At 33.6% G+C, this 24953-nt stretch overlaps 2 protein-coding genes across 4 annotated transcripts in view; both read left to right on the top strand.

The window, feature by feature from the left end:
* LOC119633463 (cGMP-dependent protein kinase, isozyme 2 forms cD4/T1/T3A/T3B) overlaps positions 1 to 11548 on the top strand; it is a 96727-nt gene extending 85179 nt beyond the window's left edge. For 2 of the 3 annotated variants that reach the window (XM_038027026.1, XM_038027027.1), the window contains exons 4-9: positions 1606 to 1825; positions 8919 to 9155; positions 9222 to 9371; positions 9452 to 10071; positions 10878 to 11067; positions 11131 to 11548. In XM_038027026.1, coding sequence (XP_037882954.1) covers positions 1606 to 1825; positions 8919 to 9155; positions 9222 to 9371; positions 9452 to 10071; positions 10878 to 11067; positions 11131 to 11296 — 1583 coding nt within the window. In that variant the 3' untranslated portion in view covers positions 11297 to 11548. Of the gene's footprint in view, positions 1 to 225; positions 1487 to 1605; positions 1826 to 8918; positions 9156 to 9221; positions 9372 to 9451; positions 10072 to 10877; positions 11068 to 11130 lie in introns of all 3 variants that reach the window. The other variant, XM_038027028.1, reaches the window with a different exon arrangement.
* A 707-nt stretch (positions 11549 to 12255) lies between these two features.
* On the top strand, positions 12256 to 14615 carry LOC119633464 (trypsin inhibitor-like). The gene is made up of 2 exons (XM_038027029.1): positions 12256 to 14285; positions 14349 to 14615. Exons 1-2 carry the CDS (start codon positions 14174 to 14176, stop codon positions 14522 to 14524), a joined length of 288 nt encoding a protein of 95 aa, XP_037882957.1. The 5' UTR covers positions 12256 to 14173; the 3' UTR covers positions 14525 to 14615.
* Positions 14616 to 24953: the final 10338 nt, after the last annotated feature.

Here is a 24953-nt window from a genome sequence, read left to right as displayed (position 1 = left end):
ATATTTTGATGCATAATCAGCTTTTTAGTATGCAATGTGCGGAAAAAATAAATATTTTTTTATTTAATTACGCAAAACTCTTGTTATATACGTTAATAAATTAGAGAAAAAAAAAAATTCGCAGCAAAAGAAATAAAAGAAAACTTTTATAACTTAACGGACAAACGCTACTTATGCAAAGAGTTCCTGAACAAAAACCAAATATTTTTTTTTCCACTTTATCAGCTCTATTGAACGCTATTGAACGTAATCAATAATGAAAATTAGGACTTGAAAGTTTTATATGAAATTTTAACAATTTATTTAAATATGAAAATCGAAAGATATCCCGGTAAGGCGGTAGATGCCAGCCTTTCCTTGGATCGAAACAATGCCATGGTTGAGCTCTATGAGGCTAATTGGTATCAGGCTCAACAAAATTTTCGACCACGCCTAACGCACTTCACAAATGCACCCTTAACGGCAACGCAAATGAATATCGAATACCCAAAAACGAACGGCAGCTTCCTAAAGGACGGTGTTTCCACCTTAGGTAGATATCAAATGACTTTGGAGCAAATAAGATCTTTGGAGCAGCAAACTAAAGACATTAACATAGTGCATGCTATTAAAGATTTAAATGGCTATAAGCCTTCAACATTAAGACTACGAAGGCCCAGACATAATTTCGAGTGGGATAACACTATACCCGAAAATAAAAATGATGATGAGTATTCGGCGCTTGCTAAACAATCAGTCTACAATGTCCAAAGACGTAATCAGAGGCCTAGGCAACAGATATCCGTGAAACCGCCCTCTCTTAAACGCTCGCAAACTATGATGTATAACACAAAGATGGAATCTCAACTTAGTGAGGCGTCTATAAATTCGAAAACGCCCAATGATTATAAAGATGAGCCATCAATATCAGAAGAAGATGCGAATACGGACGTTACCATGCCTAAAACGCTATCTTTGCAAAGCTCAAACTGTGATAGAGATAGTTTAAGATCTACTGCAGATAATGCAGTCTCACAAGCACAACCTGTACCTAAGCCTCGCACCATAGTGCCGGTAAATCGTTCCAGATCTGTTAAATTTCCAAATACCCAAATTCTTAATAAATCCCCCTTGCCAGCAGTTAATGGCAAACTTCAACGAAATCAAACATTCAAAAATGCAACGCGTAAAGAATCGCTAGATATTAAAACCGATTTAATAAAGAGTCAAAGTCTTGATTCCTTAACGGAACCCTTTGAAAATTTTAATGTAAATGAAACAAAAACCTCTCATACCCGTCAAGATAGCGGCTCATCGTCAGCATCATCGACAGCCAAATCCGTAGCCAGTGGAAGCAGCGTCCGGGCATCGCAAACTTTAAGTGATCAATTTTCTATACCACGACCGCGTTTAATAGTACCTGTTCATACCTACGCACGCAAACGTCGCACCGGTAATCTAAAAGATCAAGATATCGATACCATAAACGCGTCGAAAGAGGACGATGGTAAGATGATAATTTTGCGGTTTGCTGAATACTTTGTGATACTTTGTGTTATTTGTTATTAAAACCAAACGCATGAATGTTATGATCTTTTTTTTCTTCATTTTTTCCTTTCATTGTAGAGGGACGCGTTGAGGTGTCACGCGAAGGTAAATATCTCTCCACGTTGTCTGGGGCGAAAGTGCTGGGCGAATTGGCTATACTTTACAATTGCCAACGCACAGCCACCATAACAGCAATCACCGAATGTAAGCTATGGGCGATTGAACGGCAATGCTTTCAAACTATTATGATGCGTACGGGGCTCATACGTCAAGCCGAATATACTGATTTTCTCAAGAGGTACGTAATGAAATGTCTATAAAATATTCTTCTCACGCATATACTCGCAAATTGCTCATCTGTAAAGTTAAAGTTTATAACTTTTTACTGTCCCCTAGCAATTGCATTCTTCTGGGTAAAGTCTTCAATGCTTCCGCTAGTTTAGCGAATTCATTTTTTCTCTCTTTTTCCAAAAAAAAAAAAGAACAATCCAAGAGTATACTTAGTTAAGTTCAGATCAGCTTTATCCGCATGAATAAGTAAAAATCGCGACTACCAAGTCCATATGCGCGGGTTCAAATGCCAGTGCGTTAGAGTTTACTTTGGTCGTAGCTATAGTGAATGCTCAGTTGGGCACATAGCCGCTAGGTTTGCGACCACCACATCCCTATCTCATTCCCCTTTCTCACGTCTTTCTAACCTTCGCCCTGAAGCGAGCATCCCCTGAGTAGTTATGTTTCAAAACAAGTACGAAAACTGTATTCGGCGGATGCCGAATCTGGCATACTCACCGCTATGCTTTTCGTAATCTACTTTCCAAGTTCTTTCATTTGGTACCCATATCGCTGGTATTATTAAGGAAAAATCAGATCGTTGTGTCTATCATATTCATTTTAGAATTAATCCATTTCTACACAGATAATATATCTTCATTTAAGAAATATACAAATAAGTTTTAAATATTTGGTTTTATAGCATTAAACTTTAAAAAAGTGAAAAAAATAAAATTTAATCGTTTGTAACTTTGTGTTGGCATGTCCGATTTTACTCACTTTTGGAAAAATTTTAGCCTTCTAACGTTTACAATTTCTGATTAACGAGCAAAAACCTACAAATTTTTGTTAAGAAAAACGGAATTGGGTTCAGTATATGCTTCACTGCGGGCCTCTATTCTGACCAAATTGGCCCATTTTTAATACCAACCTGCGTGTAAGGGCTTGCAACACTGCTACCAAATTTAACATCGGTATCTTCATTTTTGCGACCAGAAGAGTGCAAAGAAAACACACCACACAGACGGACAGACGGGCACACATGGCCATCCAACCCATTTTCGGTAGTGCTCAAACCTGTGTTAAAACCCGTAAGTAGGCAAATATGAATAGAAGGACAGACAAAAAGACGTTTGAATTAATTCAGAAAATGATTCTACATCTACAAGTCTCTGTTAACTCGATATGGGGATAAAAGAAGAGACGAGTTGATGATGGTTAAGTTTGGGCGAGTACAGTAACGAAGAGAGCAGCTTAACGGACGGTCTGCTGACTATCGATAAAACTTGCGCAACACAGCGGCCACGCGGTTCAGCTTCGGGTCAGACACTGCTGGCAACCGAGCCTACGAAGATAGCTTTTAAAAAAATCGTTCAACTGTTCTCTAGAATAAAGATGCAATGGTCGAAACTATCGAAACAATTCGATCGTGAACAGGCATTTATCACTCAACTCGTATACATATGTTATGTCTTGCTTCTCAATTGATGTCCGCATGACCGTCCATTCGTACGTATTCTAAATGCGAACTTAACACACGTTCTCTAGATTTGCAATTCTAACATGTGGACAATCATCATCCGCAAATATGTCTATAAGCGGCGAAAAACCGAAATCTCGAAATATTGCTGTAAACAAACGACTTGAATGCATGAAACTAGTGGGCAATGCTTAAAAGATTTGTACGAAGCCAAGTGACACATCCACTCGCACCATTATAACTGTTTAAGCCACTAAGTATTCGAAATTTGCGACAATCCAAGATACATATATATCGTTGGTATGTGAGCTTGTAATTGTAAAGTGCTGTTCGCTAGCATTCCAAAAGACAAATATGGCGAGAAGTTTTATGTCCACCATAAAGGTTTGTCGAGTACACATTGAAAACCTTTTACGATCAACTTTTTGAAATTGTGCTTACAAACTGAAAACTTAATTTAGATGAAAAAACTTTTTTGAATCCTGAGGCGACATCAAAAGCTCAGCTAAACCGACCTATGGGACCGACAACAGTTGGCAACACTTGGCAAAACTTGTTATACAAACTTGTCTTTAACTTTTCTTTACTAAAAGTAAAGACACTAGAGTGAGGTACGGACCACAACGTGCCATTAGGTACCCCCGCTTAATACGGTTTTGCATATAACGACTTTTCAAAGTAAGATACTATATGGCAAGACATTTTCAATAGAATTCGGCCTTGGCCCAAAACCCAGTCTTCTTCCAGGTTGAACACAAATAAACAATATGGACAGACGGATCAGTAAGCTTAAATCAATTCAGGAAGTGATTCTGAATACACCGATATAATGAAAGAAAGGTTTACCTCAACTTTTTTTTTGGGTGTTGCATACATCCACACAAACTTAATATACCCTTGTACACAAGACGAACAGACAAGCTTATACCGACCCAATCATTCTGACTCCATCGGTATAACGAAAGCTGGATCTATCTCAAGTCCGTCTGGATGTTGTATACGTCCGCAGAAAGTTAATATACCCGTTATATAGAATATAACAATTAACTCAATTAAAGGGTTTTCTCAAACTTTATCAAAAATGATCTAAGTATACGCGGAATACATACAGTTTAAATTCGATGAATTACCTATGAAATGCTAGAAAATCGCTAATACAACAAACATGATATAAAATAATTGTGACACATACATATATACCAAACATTGTCGTTCAATCAAACATCATATTATACATATAAGCTGATAGTAGGTTTTAAAAAAAAATTCAGCCTAAACCAAAAGTGAATTTTTTTCTTGCTACAATTAATTTAAACCTTGTTCCGCGAATGCCTTTAAAAATGTTAAAAAAGGTAAGTTTTCTTAATGGCAACTGACAAAAATTTTTCAAGTTGTTATTGGATATAAATTTTTCAAACTTTAAAGTCTCTCTTATGACCATATTCTGAGCAACATCATAGATATATCACAAGTCATAAGACGTAGTTTTCTGTGTAGTTTCTGGGATAATAATAAAGTTGATGTAAGAGGATTTTCTTATTATGACTATTCCTTCGGAATACCAAACTTGGTACGAAACCAACATATCCATAGCAAGCCAATAGACTTTGTTTTCTGTTAAGAGTAGTGACCGATCACTGTGCCATAATCAAATGTTCTTTAAGGTTTTGCTCTGTGCCTGTATGAACTGGATTAGCCCATTTATATATCGGACTTGGAATTTCACAATGATGCGATGATTCGGAGGCGATTTAAGAGGTCTTCGGTGCATATTTCCAAGTGTTATAAATGTCACGACAAAATTAATAAACTACTATTTTCGGTAGCAGATCATGATGAAACCCAATAGTTTGTTTGCTATGCTTCTTACTGCATAAAATCCAAAAAACCTTACATAGCCAATTGTGTAAATATCACGTATACGGCTATACAAATGCGCACATACATACATGTATATCATCGACAATAAAGTGTAAAATAATACCAATGTAATAATGCGATGATGGACGCAAATATAATAAAAGCCTACTTAATATCTCTTCAAGCGTCACTTTTGCTATCCATCCATTTGTCCGTCCACATATATTACATATATATATATATATGCGTAGATAAAAATGAAGACAAAAAGCAAAAGAAAACCTACAAAAGTGAAATCAAAATTGCTTTTTACCATTTCAATCACCTAATGCTGCAATGACAGCAGCAGTTATACCTGGCGTTGTTATTTCTATAGATATTTGCATCGTGATTAAAAAAAAAAACAACTGATTTATTGGTTAGTTGTTAAGTGCTTTGTTTATTTTTTAAAAAATTTATCACTTATTCAAATAATTAATCAGTGGTTACGGCAAAAATGCGAAAAAAAATTGAAAGACATGTCCACTTTATTGTCGTTTGTGGCAGTGTGAGGGAATTCAAATTGATTGCAGTGGTAGGGATTAGTGTTGGTGTTAACAAAATCATAACATACTCTTACTAAAATTATTTACAAGTTTTTGTTTATTTGGTAATCACTGCATAACGCTACTTATAGGCTCATTGCCCAGTCGGATCATTTATTTAAAACCGCCACACAGCTAGCTAAGTAAGATCTGTTTGCGTTTATTTTTTCCTTTTTTTCTTTTTTCTTTTTTTTCTCATAACAAGCCTAAAAAATCGCCATCACCGCAACCAAGTTTTAATGTTTCGCGGTTGATGGTCACGAAGTTGTGGTATGTTTTCTAACATATATCCGTCATATTTTTACAACAGACAACAGACAAATGAATGAAACTTTCTCTCCGCCTTTATTTGTACGATTTGTACATTCAAACAACACACGTCACTATCTACACACTTTGATATACTCTCTTACCTTCAGTCTTTAAGTCTATAACTAAACCACAATTACCGGATAAAATAAGAAGAAGAAGAAAAAAGGCTATATATTGACGAGCGAACCTTGTCATCTTCAGGAAAGAAAAAAGTTCATTGACTGATTGAATTATTGAACAAGCAAGATGTTATGTATCATGAACAGAATATATACATATGTACACACATCTAAGAGAAGAAATTTACTTAATACAAAAATTTGAATATTTTTTTCACTTTTCTAGAAAAGGGGAAAAAAATATTACAAATACAAAGCTTATAATATATATAAGCTTACGAAAAATTGTGAAAAATCTTTCCTTAGTTTCAGAGTCTGTTAATCGTAAAACCTCATTCCTTCTTTATATTCGATCAAAGCCAAGAAAATTAAGATAAAAAAAATTAATTGTGACACACTACTGAATTCTTAACATTAGACCTACCGATGTTTTTACCAAAAGAAAAATGCATTCCCTATCTTTGTCGACTTGCCACAGTGATATTTGGGTTACAAGTTTTCAGAAACACCTTCGCCGGATCGATAGTTTTGGATGAAGACATGAAAAAGATGTTGACTTTTCCTGAGCTTGTCTTAGCTTTTTCTATATTGCGACCGTGCATATAGACAGATTAGGCCCAATTTTTAACCTCACATTTTTCATCATTTATCTTCTTTTTTTCGATTGTGGCAACTCGACAGGAATAGCGAATCACAATGATCCCTTTTGAGAGGAATAGGTGTATGTGGTACCATGCAATGAAAAATTACGGATATTTAAAACTCGCTAAAGTCTCATGCTTTATAACCTTTTTTTTGAAGATCGAGAATTGAAAAGGATCAAAACGACGCACTCGGTAGTTCTACTCTTAAGAAATGTACTTGTCCTATTTATAATTATGGACTAAATCCTATACTTATAATACTTGCAATATTTGCAAGTATTATTTTTTCGTTTTCGAAGTGTGTAGTTCTGTGGACATCTTGAAAGTACTTGGAGATAAAATATTTAACTTTATTAAAGCGATTAGATTAACCATTTTGTTATCCTGCTTCTATTTTTCCAAACGTCGCATCATAATATTACGAAGACTATTGAGCTGGAATATTGAACTAATGCGGTAAAAAACGAAAAGTTCACGTCGAAAGTCATTTCGACATTTTGGTCTTGAATATACTTTTCTGTCTGTCCTGATACCTTTTAACTAAAATCTTCAGCCGTTTTCAACTAAAAATTACAAAAATCGTACTTAACCTCAACAAAGAGCAATCATCTCTTACGAGTCACTTAAGGAGATAGACGTTTAGCTCTGGAAGCTTGCACAATTCTATGTGTTGGATAATTGGACACATATCATCACTGTACATATGGGTACTCAACGTCTTCACTTTTCATCAATTGTGAAATTGTCCATTTGACGTTTCTAAGCACTACGTTCATTGCTCGACGTTATAAGATCTCTATGATATACATTTCCTGATATGTAGTTCCTCACGCACTTGACAAATCCGTATTTCTGTTTTAGGTGGCGAACTTACGTAATCCATTATCTCCTGTTTATTTTACTTTGTTCGTTTTTATCTCCCAGTCGGTCCCGTTGACTTTCAAGTTAGCTATGATGAACACGTATCGAAACTTTCAGTTTTGTTTTTTTCAAATTAATTGATTTAAAGAGTGAGAGCTTTAGTAGGCAATTTTGGCGTCACCTTTGAAGTGGCGATTTTTTAATTTCTATGATATTGAGAGACAATATCGATGGGCGTATAATGACATATGTTTAAGACGTACTGTCTGGGATCTCTGACACCTATGTGTCGTTAATAAAATAACATATATTTATTTTTTGAATTTATACAGTTTTGCAAAATATTTCCTTCTCCCCTGATTTTTCTTACGCAATAAATATGTAGATTGATAATGTGCCTTTACAAAATTTTTCAATCACAATTTTGTAATCGAAACCTTTTATATTAATATCACGAAGAAAGGACAAGAGTTAGGGAAGTTGTGATCGCAGCCTAGTGGGTACGTGTCTCGTTGATATACGTTGGCAGTTGACCTGATTAGGCCTGTAGGAAGGCTGATTAGATGTTTAGCAGGGCGGTCACTTGAATAGTGTTTAAGTTTTTGTCTTCACTTTATAACTAATGTAACTCGGCACATTACGGCGACAAGTAATATCGCTGTAGTTGTTTACCATCCACTACATAACTTTGCTGAATCGACTTAATGATACGACTGCTTTTTAGGATAACATGTCGTAAGGGAAATAAAAAGTGGTCCGATTCAAACCATTTTCAATAGCATTCGTCCTTGTGGCAAAAGTTTTATTGAATTGAACACAAAAATTGAAAACAAGACAGACGGACAGACAGACGGCCACACATGCTTCGATCGATTCAAAAATAATTCATTTGATTGATCGATCGAAGCTTGTCATTCCATGTGTCAATCTGTCTGACGTCCGTCTTCGTCTTGCATACATCTGCACAAACATAATATACACTTGTACGATAAGTGGTGTAGGATATAAAAAAAATATTGTCAATATTAATATGTCTCTTAAATTTATGCTCTTGGAAAATTTTGCTCTTCTCATTTGTTTTCTTTTTCGTCTGTACCGCAGCCTGCTTGAGAGATTTTACGGTATGCGTTAATTTTGAATTACTTGAAATTGTCTTTTACTTGCTTTCCTATCTATCTTCTACAGTCTGATTTCAAGCTCATTATTCTGGTATTATATAATTTTTTTCTTTTTTAATTTCTTATTATTTGTTTTTCGACAGCGTACCCATATTTAAAAATCTCCAGGAAGATACTCTTATAAAAATTTCGGATGTTTTAGAAGAGACACACTATCAACAAGGAGACTACATTGTACGCCAAGGAGCCCGAGGTGATACGTTCTTCATTATATCGAAAGGGAAGGTACGTGTTACAATAAAGTTGCCTAACACGCAAGAGGAGAAATTCATACGCACTCTATCTAAAGGTGATTTCTTTGGCGAAAAAGCTTTGCAAGGGTAAGCGACTCAATTAGTGAAGTTATAACGATGCTATAAAATTACAAATAATTTCTATACTTTCAGTGATGATTTACGTACAGCTAATATAATATGTGATTCTCCAGAGGGTGTTACCTGTTTAGTGATCGATCGTGAAACTTTTAATCAGTTAATATCGAATTTAGATGAAATCAAACATCGCTATGATGATGAGGGTACACTGGAAAGACGAAAGTAGGTCTTAGTAATACTGATGTTTACTTTTTTTCTTTTTTTTTTTTAATAATTATTCGTTCGCTTTTGCTTTTGAACAGGATCAATGAAGAATTCCGTGAGGTTTCTCTTACTGATTTACGTGTCATAGCCACTTTGGGTGTTGGGGGCTTCGGTCGTGTGGAATTGGTTCAAATTTTGGGTGACAATTCGCGTTCATTCGCTTTGAAACAAATGAAGAAAGCTCAAATTGTTGAGACCCGCCAGCAGCAGCACATTATGTCCGAAAAAGAGATTATGGGCGAAGCCAATTGTCAATTTATAGTCAAACTTTTTAAAACTTTTAAGGATAAGAAATATTTATACATGTTAATGGAAAGCTGTTTAGGCGGCGAACTATGGACTATATTAAGAGATAAGGGCAACTTTGATGATAGCACTACTCGTTTTTATACGGCTTGTGTGGTAGAGGCCTTTGATTACCTGCATTCACGCAATATCATCTATCGCGATTTGAAACCGGAGAATCTGTTATTAGATGACAAGGGTTATGTGAAATTGGTAGACTTTGGTTTTGCCAAAAAACTGCAATCTGGCCGTAAAACATGGACTTTTTGCGGTACCCCAGAATACGTGGCCCCGGAAGTTATCTTAAATCGCGGTCATGACATAAGTGCCGATTATTGGTCATTAGGTGTTTTAATGTTCGAATTGTTGACGGGTAAGTTTTGCGATATATAAACCACGATAAGTAACGGAAAAAATATCTTGATGAAAATAAGGCAATAGGATACGGTGTAGTAGTCAGTTCAGTTGATTCAATAAAGTTGATTCATTTCCTTTAAGTAATACCATAACATACAAAAGAAAGTATAAAATATTCCCTACAAGTCCTCCGAAAACGCGTCAAGTGCTCACAACACGACGCTTAAATGAAAAGCGATAAGACATTGTCTAAATTAAGACGGAGGAGAGATCATGTTACTTATGAGTTAAAAAGTACTGTTCTATGCATCTGTAAAATAAATGAAAAGCAAATAAACACGCTATTGTCAGACAAGGCATACTCTTAAGCACTCTACACCACTTCCCTAAATACAATTATTCATATAACTTTTCAAGATAAGCTGTTATAAGGAGAGTGATCCGATGCGAACCATTTTTAATAAAATTTGCCCTTGGCCCAAAACATGTCGATGTTCCTCCTTTCATCAAAATATCGCGAAAATTACGAATTGTACATTGGACGCAAGAAACCAAGACGCGTAGACGGACAGACAAGCTTAGAAAATGATCCTGACTTGATCGATATAATAAAAACTGGGTCTGTCGGAACTCCTTCCGAAGGTTACATGCATTCGCACAAATTTATTACACTCCTATGCCACAAGTTGTGCAAGATATTAGAAAAACGGGAGAGAGAGAGAGAGAGAGAGAGAGTTTTTCTTTCTGATCCTAATAAAAAAAAAAGATTCCACTAGTACTTTAGTCTCTCCAGAACTTAACATTTTGTTTTTATCATCTTAGGTACACCACCGTTTACAGGTTCTGATCCTATGCGTACCTATAATATTATATTAAAAGGTATTGATGCCATAGAGTTCCCTCGTAACATTACCAGTAATGCACGAAATTTAATTAAGAAATTATGTCGCGACAACCCAGCGGAACGCTTAGGTTATCAGCGGGGTGGCATAAGTGAAATACAAAAGCACAAGTAAGTGCATGGAAAAAATTAATTATAAAATTTAGATAAAAATCAATCTGAATCTATATATAGATGGTTTGATGGCTTTTACTGGTGGGGATTGCAAAATCGGTCTTTAGAGCCGCCGATTAAACCGACAGTGAAAAGCGTTACCGACACTACCAATTTCGATGATTATCCACCTGATCCCGAGGGACCGCCGCCCGACGATGTAACCGGTTGGGATAAGGACTTCTGAAAAAGTAAAAGCTTAATATTATCCAGCTTAAGTAAGAAGAAGCCATAATTTACTTACTTTAGATCGTTGAAAAAGCCCGAAGTCTTCCATGCATACAAATAGAAAAGGTGCAATATTACATACAATAAAAGAAAGAAACGAAAAAGAAGAGAACGAAAGGATACAAATATCAAAAGCAAACAGCACAGCTGAAACCATATCAAAAAAGAATTTATTAGGCTTTTTCGAAAGAGGCAAAAAAAAAAAAAAAAAGAGAAGAGAAGAAGATTAAATTTCACAACAATCTTTAATAAGTAACACTTCCAAGTAAGCCAATGTTAAGTTTTTCATAAAAATGAAACTATTTTGTATTAAGAGATTTAAGAAAAAAAATTTTTTGAAATTAGAGACATAACTACGACCTTTTTGTTATGCAACGGTTTAGGTATTTTTCTTTTTATATATTTATATTAATAACCTCATGTGACCTTAAAAAACCCAAAAAGAAAAACAAAATAACCAATCCTTGTCATCATTTGACCTTTTGCGGTCGTGTTTTTAATCTATAAGGCAACAAAGAAAAGAATTAATCTTACTCCTGTAATGAAGTGAACATTGTTTTGAAGAATATACTATTTTATTTCAATTAAATTTATTTACTGCAAACATAACCTAATTTTTATATAATTTCTCCACTGTATTTCACAGTGTACTAATATTCGTCGTTTTGCGCTTAAAATTCGAAGACATATTTAACGAAAGCTGGACATGAAAATTAAGAAGAAAAGCAGAATTTTAGTACATGTATTTTGCTCAAAAACCTATACCTATAAAAATTACACCAAAATAAAGGCAACTGAAAACATTATAGTGGCCCACGATCAAATAGCCTTTAGCGCTCTAGACTTTTCAGAATAAGGCCTTCTATGGAAAGTGGTCGAAAAAATAGTCCAATAGGAACCATTTTCAATAGCGTTCGTCCTTGGGTCAAAACTCCAAATTTCATTAAAATATTTTCGAAACTGCAGTCCCTAAGTTGAATACAAGAAAACAAGTCAGACCGGGCAGACCAACTTTGATCGATTCTGAATCAATCGCTATACTAAAAGACGCGTATATCTCAAGTACTTACGTTATTGTACCCTACAGCACAGGCGGTGAAGGCTACGAAAAAACATTTTATGTACATATTTCGGCTCAGTTCACCAACTTGCTGCGCTTAGTAAATATGACTTTCCGGCATCCATCTCCTGCTTGTATTTATTTATATTATGTTGGAAAAAGTTCTGGATGGCACAAGTTTCAGGAAAAACTTGTACTTACGTAAATAATGCTTTAACCGAGCGCACTTTTTAGAGTCCTATTCTGCGACAACTTGAGTAATTAACGATCGATTAGTTGTGTGAAAGTGTGTCTGATTTACGTTACTACCGCTTCAAACATTGATAATAAACGGGCGGGTATTCGGGCCGATAACTTTAATCACCACTCGCGTTCAGCTATTGTTCACTTAGGTTTACCCTACTGAGAATTATGCTTTTCCGCAGCCAGGGACAGAGCAATTATTTTTATTGTTGAGTTCTTAGCTTTATTACGCTAGGTGTTCAATCTGATAAGTTGGAATTTTTTCTGTCAGAATAAGGAGTGCCGCAGTATTAATGATGCGCCAGACCTCAAATGAAATGCTGCGAACGAATGCCAGCCGAATATGTTTCAACGTAATGGAGTAATGTCTTCTCATTATATAAACTTTTGGAGAATGGTATTCTAATACACGTATACAGTTATGTTTGATTCGTATCAAATTCCAATTAATTTTTTTCTTTTTTTTTCTTTTTCTTCTTAGGATATGTTGTCCTGCAAAGCTTTACCGTAAATTTTATTAGTTTTAACCAGGAAGCAAGAAAGTAGAGCCGCAAAGGGTTAATAAAGTAATTAATTTATTCATGTGCCTTTTTTTATCTTCTGCTTAACCCTACGTATAATGGGACTTATTTCCCCCCTTCTTTATACCTACACTGTTGAAAAACAAGACTTTGCAAATGTTCTTACAAGTGATAGTAACAGTACATATGATAATAATAGTCGGATTTGAAAATTCTTCCTCTTTTTACAACGAATACATACAGTTTTCTCGTTCAATTTAAATAACCTTTTTCGGAGACAATTATTGAATTTTAATTTTTATTATTTTATAAAAATGTGCTTCTTTAGGTTGTTATTGTGTTCTTTATTATAGAAATTAATTTTTTTTTTTTTTTTCAAAAAATATGCTGATATGTTTAAATTTATATGTGTGTATATGTATGAAATAAACAAAATGCTAGATTTCTTAAGCTATACTATAACATTATCTTACTCAATGCTCGCTGTTTTCTTTATCTTATCGTATTCAATGGTAAGCAAATGTTTTGCTAGCAAAAAGCATTGCATAGATATAAGTAGGTAAACGTGATTTTTATACAATTTCCTGGCATTTTAAATATTGCATATTTTTTTTTTCTTTCTTTGGGAAGCTCTGCATTTTATCGATATAAGCTTACTGTCACAAATTTATATTTTTTTGTTATTCGAGTTTGAAATTTCAAAATTAGTTAATGAAAAATAGTTTCGTTGAAAATTATGATAAATTTTGTTGTTCAACTTCAATGCATTTGCAACGAAAGTTAAACAATATGTGATCTTATCTTCCTTTTAAGTTAAAAAACACAAAGAACAATTGCAATAATAGGAAAAACGATACTATTTATTAGTTATAACAACTAATTGCATTTTAATTAAAAAGATAAAAGAGAGAAAAAAGAGACTACAAGTCGCTTATTGTGAAATAGATCCCAAGTGCATGAGTGACGGCTGAAAGACAGGCTTTTAAGGTTAAGGTTTAAAACTAGTCAAAAAATGTATAAATCATTTTTCAAAATATTTTCCATTATAATCATATCATCGTTGATGATCGCTCTATCCCTACCCAATGTAGAAGCAAAAAAAAATCAAACCGTTCAACCTGCAGGTAAGTAAATATCGTTTACTTTTTATAGATGACTCTTAGTTAGTAATTCAATTCATTTTTCAGCCTGTCATCAGCCGAGAACTTCAGGCCCCTGCCGTGGCAGGATGTTACGTTACGCCTATGACGACAGTTCAGGCAAATGTACGAGTTTTTATTACTCTGGCTGCGGTGCAACGAAGAATAACTTCCATACTTATGAAGAATGCCGCCGGGATTGCATGAAGCAGTTACGTTATTGAAAACTTTCAAGAGCGCGCTTGAATGAAAATCGGTCTTCTTGTCCTTAGTACATTTGCTAAAAATGTAAACGGTTAATTGAATTATATATATGTAATATATATAATATATATATATATACACATTTTATATATATATATAAAATATATATGTATATAAATATATATACAATATGTAAATGCTATAAATAGTTGCCTTTTACACCTTTTCATCGTAACATATGTGTTTCTTAATATCTTTTGAAAAACTTGTGCAAAAAATTTCAAAAATATTTTTTCAAAACATTTGCAAAAACGAAAGCTTTTAAAAAACTCGAAACTTCATCAAAAAAATAGTGATTTATAAAATAAATAAAAAAACCCTAAAAAAGTTAAACCTATGTGAAAAGTGCTACAACCTTTCATTATCAACAAAAGAATGTTCGGAAAGTGATAAAAGGCAAAACAGGGCCCACGAATTGATAGGTGTACAAATAAATTCATGCATTTTTTAAAATAAAATTCAACCGCATTTCAAATATACTTGTTGTAAAGCCTAACAAGCGAGCTATGCACAATCATTATCGATGGTCTTTTGTCATTTACCGGGCAGTTTATGGATGCCCTCGCAGAGCAAACTTGCAGTTTGGGAGTGAAAACAACAATCGACCCGTTTTCGCACATCTTCAACTTCTATGAATCACTGACCTACTAAATATGACTGCATCAATCTAAATAAGCATTAATCGGAAGGCGCCATGTCTGAAGAATATGGGGGATGCATTAAAACTGTTCAGCTTCTGAGCTAAAACCTATTTCCTGGATTGCTTTTGCTTGAGACGGACGGGCTTATACAGATTTTCATCGTTTTCGGGGGTACAGTTTTTCACTCGAGATCTCGCAAACCACTTTCTAAATGTTTCGTAGCTTATTCCATTTTCATTCAAAGTTAACTTAATTATTTTCGTAACTTAAGCTGCATTTTTGCAGTGCGGTTTCATAGATAACGGTCGCCTTTTTGAACTTTCGCATACACGGAACGACACCTTGTAAACATCAATATCTGAAATTTCGGGAAAATTGAACACGTTAAGTACATTTTATGAAGCAATCAGTTCAGCGGAAGGAATTTATTCGTACACTTAACGTTGTCCACATAAAAATCATAGATAAATTGGTAAAGCTTAGAAGAAAGCCTAACATACACTCTACATTGTCGTGGAGAGCAGAGTTTATTTGATCACATCTGCCTTATAGCAATAAAATACTTTGTATGTGATAAGTTTCCCAAAGTCTCTCCCTCGACTACGTGTCACTTTTCATTAAAAAAAAGAAATCCTTTGTACCAGATTTTTAAATTTATCCGAAGCACGTTCAAAGTTTATGCATTTTTTTATTTCTACTTTCAATTACCTTCTATAACATAACAATTTTTTTTTTTTTTTTTTACATCTAAAATGATTTCCCTCTGAATTATATGATTGCTTCCAACTATACTTTACACATTTTCTTTTCGACTATAATCCCTTTTTTATTACTTGAATGTACCTTGAAAAACTTCCTCAGCATATTTTCTTCCTGGAGTGCTTTTATCCCTTAAAGAATTGCTAATCCTTTTGCTTTCAAAAACAGAGATGTTTTTAGCTTATGCTATATATGCTTACGTTTTTCAAAGGTTTGCAACAGATGTCTTTATGATTGCTACGCAAGCGCATATACGCACGGACGAGCTTAGGTCGTTGGAAAAGGTCTTTGGGGTTTATACTGCAGCAAAGGTCACTGGCGTAGACATAAGAAACCTTTAAACCTTTTTAACATTTAAATTGTATGTATATTTGTTTCTTCGATTGAAGGGCACAATATAAATTTTATGTTTACACCGTAAAAACACAATCAAGAGACTGGCAGGCCTCTGGATGACCTCTTAAGAGCAAATAAAAAACAAAAATACTACCTTTACAGATACTTTGTCATAACATTGAATGCTTGAATTCGCTTTTATCATCGCCCAATTAATTTCATTTCGCATTAAGTTGTCGCTTGATGCACCATTGTAACGAATTTATGTCAATATAGAAAATTGGGCGCGCGCTCATTCATTGGCATACGCCAATATATTTGCAAATTCGAAGAATGAGGACAATGTTTGCGGGAAGCGTAGAAGCACAAGATTGATTGGGCCATTGCAAGAAACTAACAAACAGGCTAAAATTGTGAAAAGAAAAATCTGCGGGAAATATTTAACGAAATGTAGGTCCCAAACCATTAAAGAAGTCGTAGAAACTTTGAACGTTGTCACACCAATGGTTGTCAAACCATTTAAAAAGAACGAAATGATTGCCACTGAACTGTCGGGAGTGAATAGTGATTCCATTTTGTCGAAGACGTTGAGATATGATTCCCTCGATTTCTAGATTGCTTGCTATTAACTTGCTACATGCTCATCACCTTGTTTCGAGTGTTTGTGTTATTGGTTGACTTTTTTTGAACGAAGAAGAATTTTCGGGATGTTCCATTTAGCCACAAATCAAATCGCTTCTCTACGAGCAGCGCTACTCACGATGTTCGGATAGAAGTTATAAGGATTATTTTAATCGATGGTTGTGACGTACCTAAGAGAATGAACGATTTATTAGGAATGGATCCGGTACCCGCCTCGAAATTATGGCAACAGATTCAAAAGTTTATCGACGCGTTAAAGGAATTCCTCTAGCCATGGTGAAGTCTATCCGTATATCATGGACTCTGCGCGCTCCACCTTGGCGGAATTGGTAACTCCAACGCTTGAAAAATTAAAATACGATAAATCAGAATTGTCTCTCGAATTTATATATGATTTGTAAACAAAGATAGCAACTAATAAATGTATTTCGAATCCAAAATCCAAATCTTAATATTACAAAGAAACAAAAAACCGATTAAGAATTAAATCAAACCGAATAAAATAGAACTGCGGGTTCAAAAACGTCTTTGTACGCGTACACTAAACTTTCTTTCGCTTTTATAAATGTCTTGGCATTGTTCCGTCACAAGAAGAAGGTTATTATCTACAAATGGGCGCACTAACGTCTAGCGGAAAAATCCGAAATATCCGAATCCGGAATATGATTATCATAATTGTCTCGTTTCAATTTAATTCAGTAGAGTGAGAGATTAAAATATACAGAGAGAGTTGTACATTTTTAACACAAAGCCGCCAAAATCTTCATAAAACATTTTAAACATTGTAAGCATTTTTCTTACAAATATTTTTATTCTGCTAACGATGTGACTTTTATATAGCAAAAAGGGAACGCAATAGCGATGTCGACATACTTAAATACGCAACAAAATATTTGCGGTCTTCAATCTAAAAGAAAATGAGTTTTGCTACATTCACCCTATGTCCCTTCTTACTTTCAGTCTATTACTTACAATTAAAGTTTCAAACGCTTAGTCTACTTATTCGCAAGAAACAATTTCAGTAGCGTTGTTATGGACTATAAGATCGCGTACATATCGTATAGTTATTGGGAAATTTTTTTTTGTCACAGAGAGACTTCATTTGTTATGGGATTTAAAAATGAATTCGCTTTTGTGGTCCAACTCGTAATGCTCTTGTGTTATTAGATTAGAATGCTACAGAAAGCGCAAATGTCTTTCATATTTTCTTTTAAATATTCGAAGAAGTGATTAAAATTATCGCACTCTTGCTCATAACAAAGTCTAAGTATATTGAAATAACTTTGATGACCGCAAAGGTCTCGCTTAAAAACCTCTTCTCTTTCCTTCTTCTTACGATTATTTTTTATGAACATTTTAAGAATTCCTTTACAAAATAAAAGCAAACATGCTCAGAAATTAAAATTTTTCATTGATTTAAAATTTCGTTCAATTACTGCGGTCAGTGCATAGCATGGTAAATGCGGTTCGAAACAAAACGGAAAGTCAATCAAAGAAATTTGATCTTGCCGTATTTATTCTTCTCTCATTCTCGTATTCGATAAAGCCGAATTTTTAATGAGAGTCGCCCTATGAGAAACGATCAGTCGTTACACTTTCATGTATAGCCCTAAAAATGCATAGGAAATTTCTTTAATCCGGCAGGATGTTGAACAATATATACAGCTTTTCTTTTTCCTTTGCAATTAAGTAAATCAACCAAAATTATCCCTACAAAGGTCGCCGAATAATAATGCTAATAATTGCAGATCTACATTAACTACATTTTTGACCTCATGTTATACGAGGATTTTCCTGAAAATTAAGTCTTTATATGGCCAAAAAGATTTGATATGTAATATCTTGATAATAATAAAATTTAGACTACACGTAAGTTTATTTTATTTTATTAGTTTATTTTTTATATAAGGAGAGGTACTCATAAAAAGTGGACATTTGCATCGGAACAATTTATAATTCTTAGTATGTTACCAAGAGTATAAACTAATAATTGTATAAGGCGAAGAAAGGGAAATTTAATTGTCGATCTTTTCCGTCTTACTCTTATTCCAATATCCAATCAAATTTTGTGGCAAATGACTCACAAAATTTTCTTTTACCTTGCCCGAGGAAATCCTACAGTTTAAATCATTGAATTTCAACCAAAACGCTGGGTAATGCACAAAATTTTATCAAAAGGCCTTGAAAATTTGTGTCCTGTATATTAAACACAAATTTATATGGACAAGCTTCATACAGCCAGACAGGCTTGAATCGATTGACATCATATTCGAATCTAGGTCATAACCTAGATTCGAATACAACAGTTCACTCGTGGTGTTGCCGCGCCGTGAAATAAGGTTCACGATCAAAAAGGAGCCTAATCAAAACGTCTATTCATTTTTTTTTTTTCAGATTTTTTTTTAAGTATAGAACGGAAATGTACATTATTGCTTCGTCTTGCATTTCCTCATCGTTACAGGCTGATTATACCACGCAACCGAAACAGAAAGCCAAAACTTGCTCGAATATACAATTCAAAATGTACCCAAGATTGTATTGTGCCGCGTTTCGAAAAATTTATTAAAAAAAAAAACAAAAATTGCGTTGATTTGGAATTCGAAAATCAGAAGGTACCAAATTTAATTCCAACTCCACAAATGAAGAGCTTTATTTTGAAGATGTAATTGAGAAAATTTAAAAGTAATGGAATGAAAATTAGGGCCGGGTGGTATTTTGGAAAAAGCCCTTTTTAAAGAAATATTGTTTCTCCTTTAATCTGCAATCCTTGCACTATACCTCAACCTTGACTTCTTTGGCTGTGTGTTTGAAAAATTTTCTTCATCTACGATGCCTTATTTTTGTGCTTATACTATATTTATATCCTATCTTTTCGAAATGCTTGCAATAATACGGCTTTCGAGGTCTATGAAGTTCTCCTTCTTTCATAACATTGTCAAATATGTAGGGAATCATTGAAATTAAAAAAAAAAAAAAAAAAAAAAAAAATATGAAACTAAATACAAGATACTATTAGGAAGATACTTACCTTAATTAAATTCATCAGATGATTTTACTCGAAAAATAAAACAATATTCATTCCATGATCAAAAAATTGTTCATAAATCAGTTTATTTTTAATTTTGTAAACGCATCTCGCGTCGTAATAGCTACTTGTACATATAAATACAAAAATTCTTTCTTAAGCGACTTGATTGTCTTATTTTGTTTGGCTTGGCTTACATTTTCTTTACATTACATTACAATAAATTTCGTTTAAAATTAAAAAACTTGAAAACTTTGGACTTATTTATATAACATTATGTTCTTCTTGTCTTCATTTTTAGTTTCAAATTGTTATTTATTTTGGTTTACTTTTTTCATTTTCCTTTCTACAAAGTTTCTCGCACAATCGTTTATCAAATTGAAAGCATTGTTTATTTACTTTGCCCTGTTCTTACAAAAAGTTTTTGAAAGAATTACTCAGAAAAGCAAGGAAGAACAGGGCCCAAGTGTTGAGCTCTTGAGTTTCTTTCTTCGCTCTTATGATTAGAAATCTTCCACTTGCTGATTTGTGATGTATATAGGTGTGTATGTACTATCTCTCATTACTAGAACATGAAGATTTGTTTGCGATGTCTAAGCGTGAACTGGAAATCGGTTCGGTATTATTAACTAACAATTGTACAAACATTAAAAACTTTTTTTTCGCCTCAAACTTTGCTTAATGCCATTTAATCAATTTAAGTGTAACAATTTTCTACATATATGTGCAATGCTAGTAACATGATAGGAAGAAGAAAGCCAAAGCCAGTTCAACAGAGTAAACAAAAATTTGCAAATAAAGCCTGTACTATTATTAAAGGTATTTTTAGGATAATGCTTGAACAAACAATTCGAGCCATTCGCATTCTCCTAAAGAAAGTTATCACTAAGAATTTAATATACCAAACATAGAGCGCGCTACATAAACAAAAAGATGAAATAAAAACACAAGAGTTATCAAGTCGAGTAAATAATTATTTATTATGGTTGTGAAAGCAGATGAAAGAGAAAGAAAGCAACGTTGGTGAACCTGTTAATGCTTTTCACAATAATTGGTATACTTGAATAACTTTCCAGAAGTGAGTAATAGAAGAAATAAGAAAAAAGAAACCCGGGGATTATATGTAACCCAATAGACATTTATAATATACATATATATATAATTACTGCAATCACATTGTTGATGTTGTCTAAAGCATAGACTATGTGGCAATATTTTTGTAAAAAGAGCGGCGCTAAGAACTGTTCCTACTTTGCGAACATTAAATTTTAAAGCTCTTCGTTGAACGGCGCGAAATCTTGAATAAAATAAAATAAAATATATTTTGTCACAGCAACTTGATCGCATTGTCACCGTGTTTAACCACCACATAATATGAATGCTATGAGATTGCTTGTCCGTACACTTATTCTTATGTAAATGATAAAAATTTCTTTCTAAGTTTACTCAACTTTATCTAAGTTCGTTTTTAAAAACGCAACAAATGCAAAAGTGATCTTCCGCGTAATTCGCGTTTTTATGTCGGATGAAATAATCATTAAAATCGCTCTTATCAATAATTACATTTTTGACTCATATTGTACATCAGAATTTATCGTCTTTATATTGGCATCTTCATACTGATGATCGCGATATTAAACTTTGGCAACTCTGCTTTTTTTTTTAAGAAAGTCGCCTAAATCGTAGAAGTGAAAAGAGCTATCTAGTTGTAGGCAAAAAGAATTGTTATATCAATTTGGAAAAAATTAAGCTTAACATTAAGTTTAATCAAATTTCTGTAAAATTAACTCAATCTACATGTTTCAAGAAAACTCAGCTCTATTTATTGCGTCCATCCAGTTCTTATTTAGCATTAAGTTTTACTAACCCAAAATAAAATTTGATAATTTTCTGTTCTTTGACTAACTAAGGTTGGAAAAAAAAACCTATTATATTTTTCCTTTTCTTGTTATTATCTACATATTATATAAGTTGTGAACATTGATATATGCACATTATATAAATTGTGAAACATAATACCATTCCATTGGAGTTTTATAAAAGATTAATAAAATCGAAAAAGAATGAAAAAATGTCTGAAGCTTAAATTCTTAGTTCTTTGATGAGAGGAAGGTAGGGTTAGAGAGGTCTTCGAATCCAACTTTGGAGTTTCCCATAGACATCATGGATCGAAGGGGACGATAAGCAGGTGTAGGGTCTAGTGGCTAGAAATGCCCAGGACTTAGGGTAAGCTAGGTTCTGTCCCTACATGCTGTTTTTTTTTTTTTTTCTGTAAACATCTGAGGAATGTCTGAGAACTAAAAACATAAAATCTCCACATGTCTCCCAAATTAGCTAGCCCACGCAAGGTACGTACATCGGTTTCATCAGCCTCCTATCCTCCTCGTGTAGCCCTAAAAGTAATATAATTCGTAATTTCTCTGAGGACAGATAGGTATTGGTTATCAATACACTACTTATTCAAACTCAACATTTGTTGGTGAAGTAATTAGGTCTTGATTTCGATTTTTTTTCACACATACACGTAATTATTTATTTGCATCATTTTCAATGGCCAAATGTTAGACCGCAAAGTCAGGGTATGTTGAAGACAGAGAGAGTTCCTCTTTGAAAATACAGTTTAATATGTAATTTTATAAATTCCAACAAGCGAAGACAATACTTATAATTTGAACCACCAGCTAGAACTAGTGAAATTAGACCCGTACTTGTATATAACGAGGGTCCGTAAGATGCCTTTCTTGCGTATACAGTAGTGCAGAAGATGGATAGGAGGAGTTCTCGAGTTATCCGGAGGGTTTATTAATTGTCGCGTCATCTTCATTTCTATACTTAGCATTCTTACCATATTGAATATATTTCTCATTACTCACATATGCATCGAACGAGAATATTTATGTACACATTTGTGTCCATTTTTGTGTACGAAATAAAAAACTTATAACTCTCTTAACAGAGCAAGCAGTGCGGACGTGTTTTTAGTGTGCTCTCATAAACGAAAAGTTGTAATAGAAATATTACTAAATAAAGAATTACATTAATAAATATTGATAAACAATAAGATAAAACGGTAAATAAAGTTGATAAAAACATTATAAGGGAAATTGATTGCAATTTTACTTTAGTTTTTATGTTTCCTCATCTTTACTATTAAATAGCTTTGTATATTAAACGCATATTTAACAATTCAACATATGCGATGTCACAACAACGTGTTGTTAGGTGAACTAGGGAAGACAGCGAAAGCGCTTGCCTGTTTTGTCGAGCATTATGCCGAATGCAAATGCAGTCATTGTGTTCAGCGCTTAACTCTTTCTATATACCGCGAGAAGAATGCAGACAAAATCGCACGAGTTTGCACTAGTGAAGCATACTTTTTGTGTTTAAAATGTCAGCAGAAAAACAAAAGCCTTAAAAAAAGACTCGGAAAAATATTCAAAGTGATTCCACATGTTTCATGACAAAAAGTAAAGATTTCTTTAACATTTAAGTCACAACCACAGCGTAATCACACATCCAGCAAAAATTTTTTAATAGAAAAAACACAGACATGTTACTCGTATGTTAAAACACAAGCTCAAAAATCGTTTACTCAATGAGACATACTAAACATGAGATTAAAATTTTTTTAACACATGTTTGTGAGGCAGCTAAAGAACAAACAATCGAATGGGCCAGAATACGATGTCAGTAGTAGATTTTCCTTGAACTCTCTTTAAAAATCTCTATAAAAAAAAATTAACCGTCCAGTTACAAATCGCCAAACTTTAAGGCTGCTTATGCCACATCGGTTTTACGCTTGTTCGAGAGTCGTAAGGAAACTAGGAAAGATTAAAATTGCCGAGGTTGACTTTAAAGCTAAAGAGCACTATTCCGCAACTAAAAGAAGACGATTGAAAGAGATTCTGAGAGAGTTGGGTGAACAAACCAATTTCTAAATTTAGTATACCCTACAGTATAGGAAGCTAATTATATGTATTGCGGTGTTGTGTTGCAAACCAAGTTTTAAACTTAGTATACCCTACAGCATAGGAAGCCAATTCTATGTATTGCAAACCAAGTTCTAAATTTAGTATGTCCTACAACATAGGAAGTTTGCGGGGTGTTGCAAACATCATTCACAAAGCATTGTATAGCCTATAGCATAGGAAGTTTGTTGTGTGACAACGTATTATTTTAGCATTTGTGTATTAATATTATTATGCTTTTCTTGTGGTTATTTATTTTTTTATTTATAGATTTAATATTTTTCTTTGTAGAATGTAATTCGCACTCATTTTAAGTTTTGTTTCAATATATAACATTTAATAAAGTTTACTTTCGCTACCAGCGTAAAAATATAATCGTTTAGTTGTATATTTATATGCGAAAAATATATCGTTTACTTATATATATTTACGCTGATCATGTTTTTATATATACATAACATAAATAACATTATGTTGCAAATTTCTTCAGCTCGCAAACACCCTTTTGACCGAGGACATCTTAATTCTTGGAATGATGATAAGGTGTTATTTATAGAAACTTTGGGTTTTTTTCGAAGAAATGTGTTATAAATGTATAACAGATTTATAGAATACACAACATCATAGCTATTATCATATTTACGAGATTAGATTTTAGGGTATAAAAGGTGTCTAGCATTTAGAATTTACATAACATTCTAAAGTATATCATCAACAGTATTTGAATATATTCATCAAAAAAAATAATATGGATATGGTGAAAGTATTAAATAATATTGTCGAGAGTCCAGCATATGAGAAGAAAATTATGTCGCTGAACGACTTTCCAAAGGACAAGCGTTTAAGGATATTATCAATCGAAAGGAACCAAAAAAGAAATGGTAAAAAAATCATGTTACATCTTGAAGATCACCTCTTGTTTCTACCCGATAAATTCAATGCCATAGACGATGAGATGTTAAAGGATCTGTCATCAGGACAAATTGATATCGGGAAAGAGATGATTAACAACGAAAAA

This window comes from Glossina fuscipes, unplaced genomic scaffold (assembly GCF_014805625.2).
Source record: "Glossina fuscipes isolate IAEA_lab_2018 unplaced genomic scaffold, Yale_Gfus_2 2, whole genome shotgun sequence".
Lineage (NCBI taxonomy): Eukaryota > Metazoa > Arthropoda > Insecta > Diptera > Glossinidae > Glossina > Glossina fuscipes.
The sequence above is the reverse complement of the archived record's forward strand: the minus strand, read 5'-3'. Positions and strand labels throughout refer to the sequence as shown.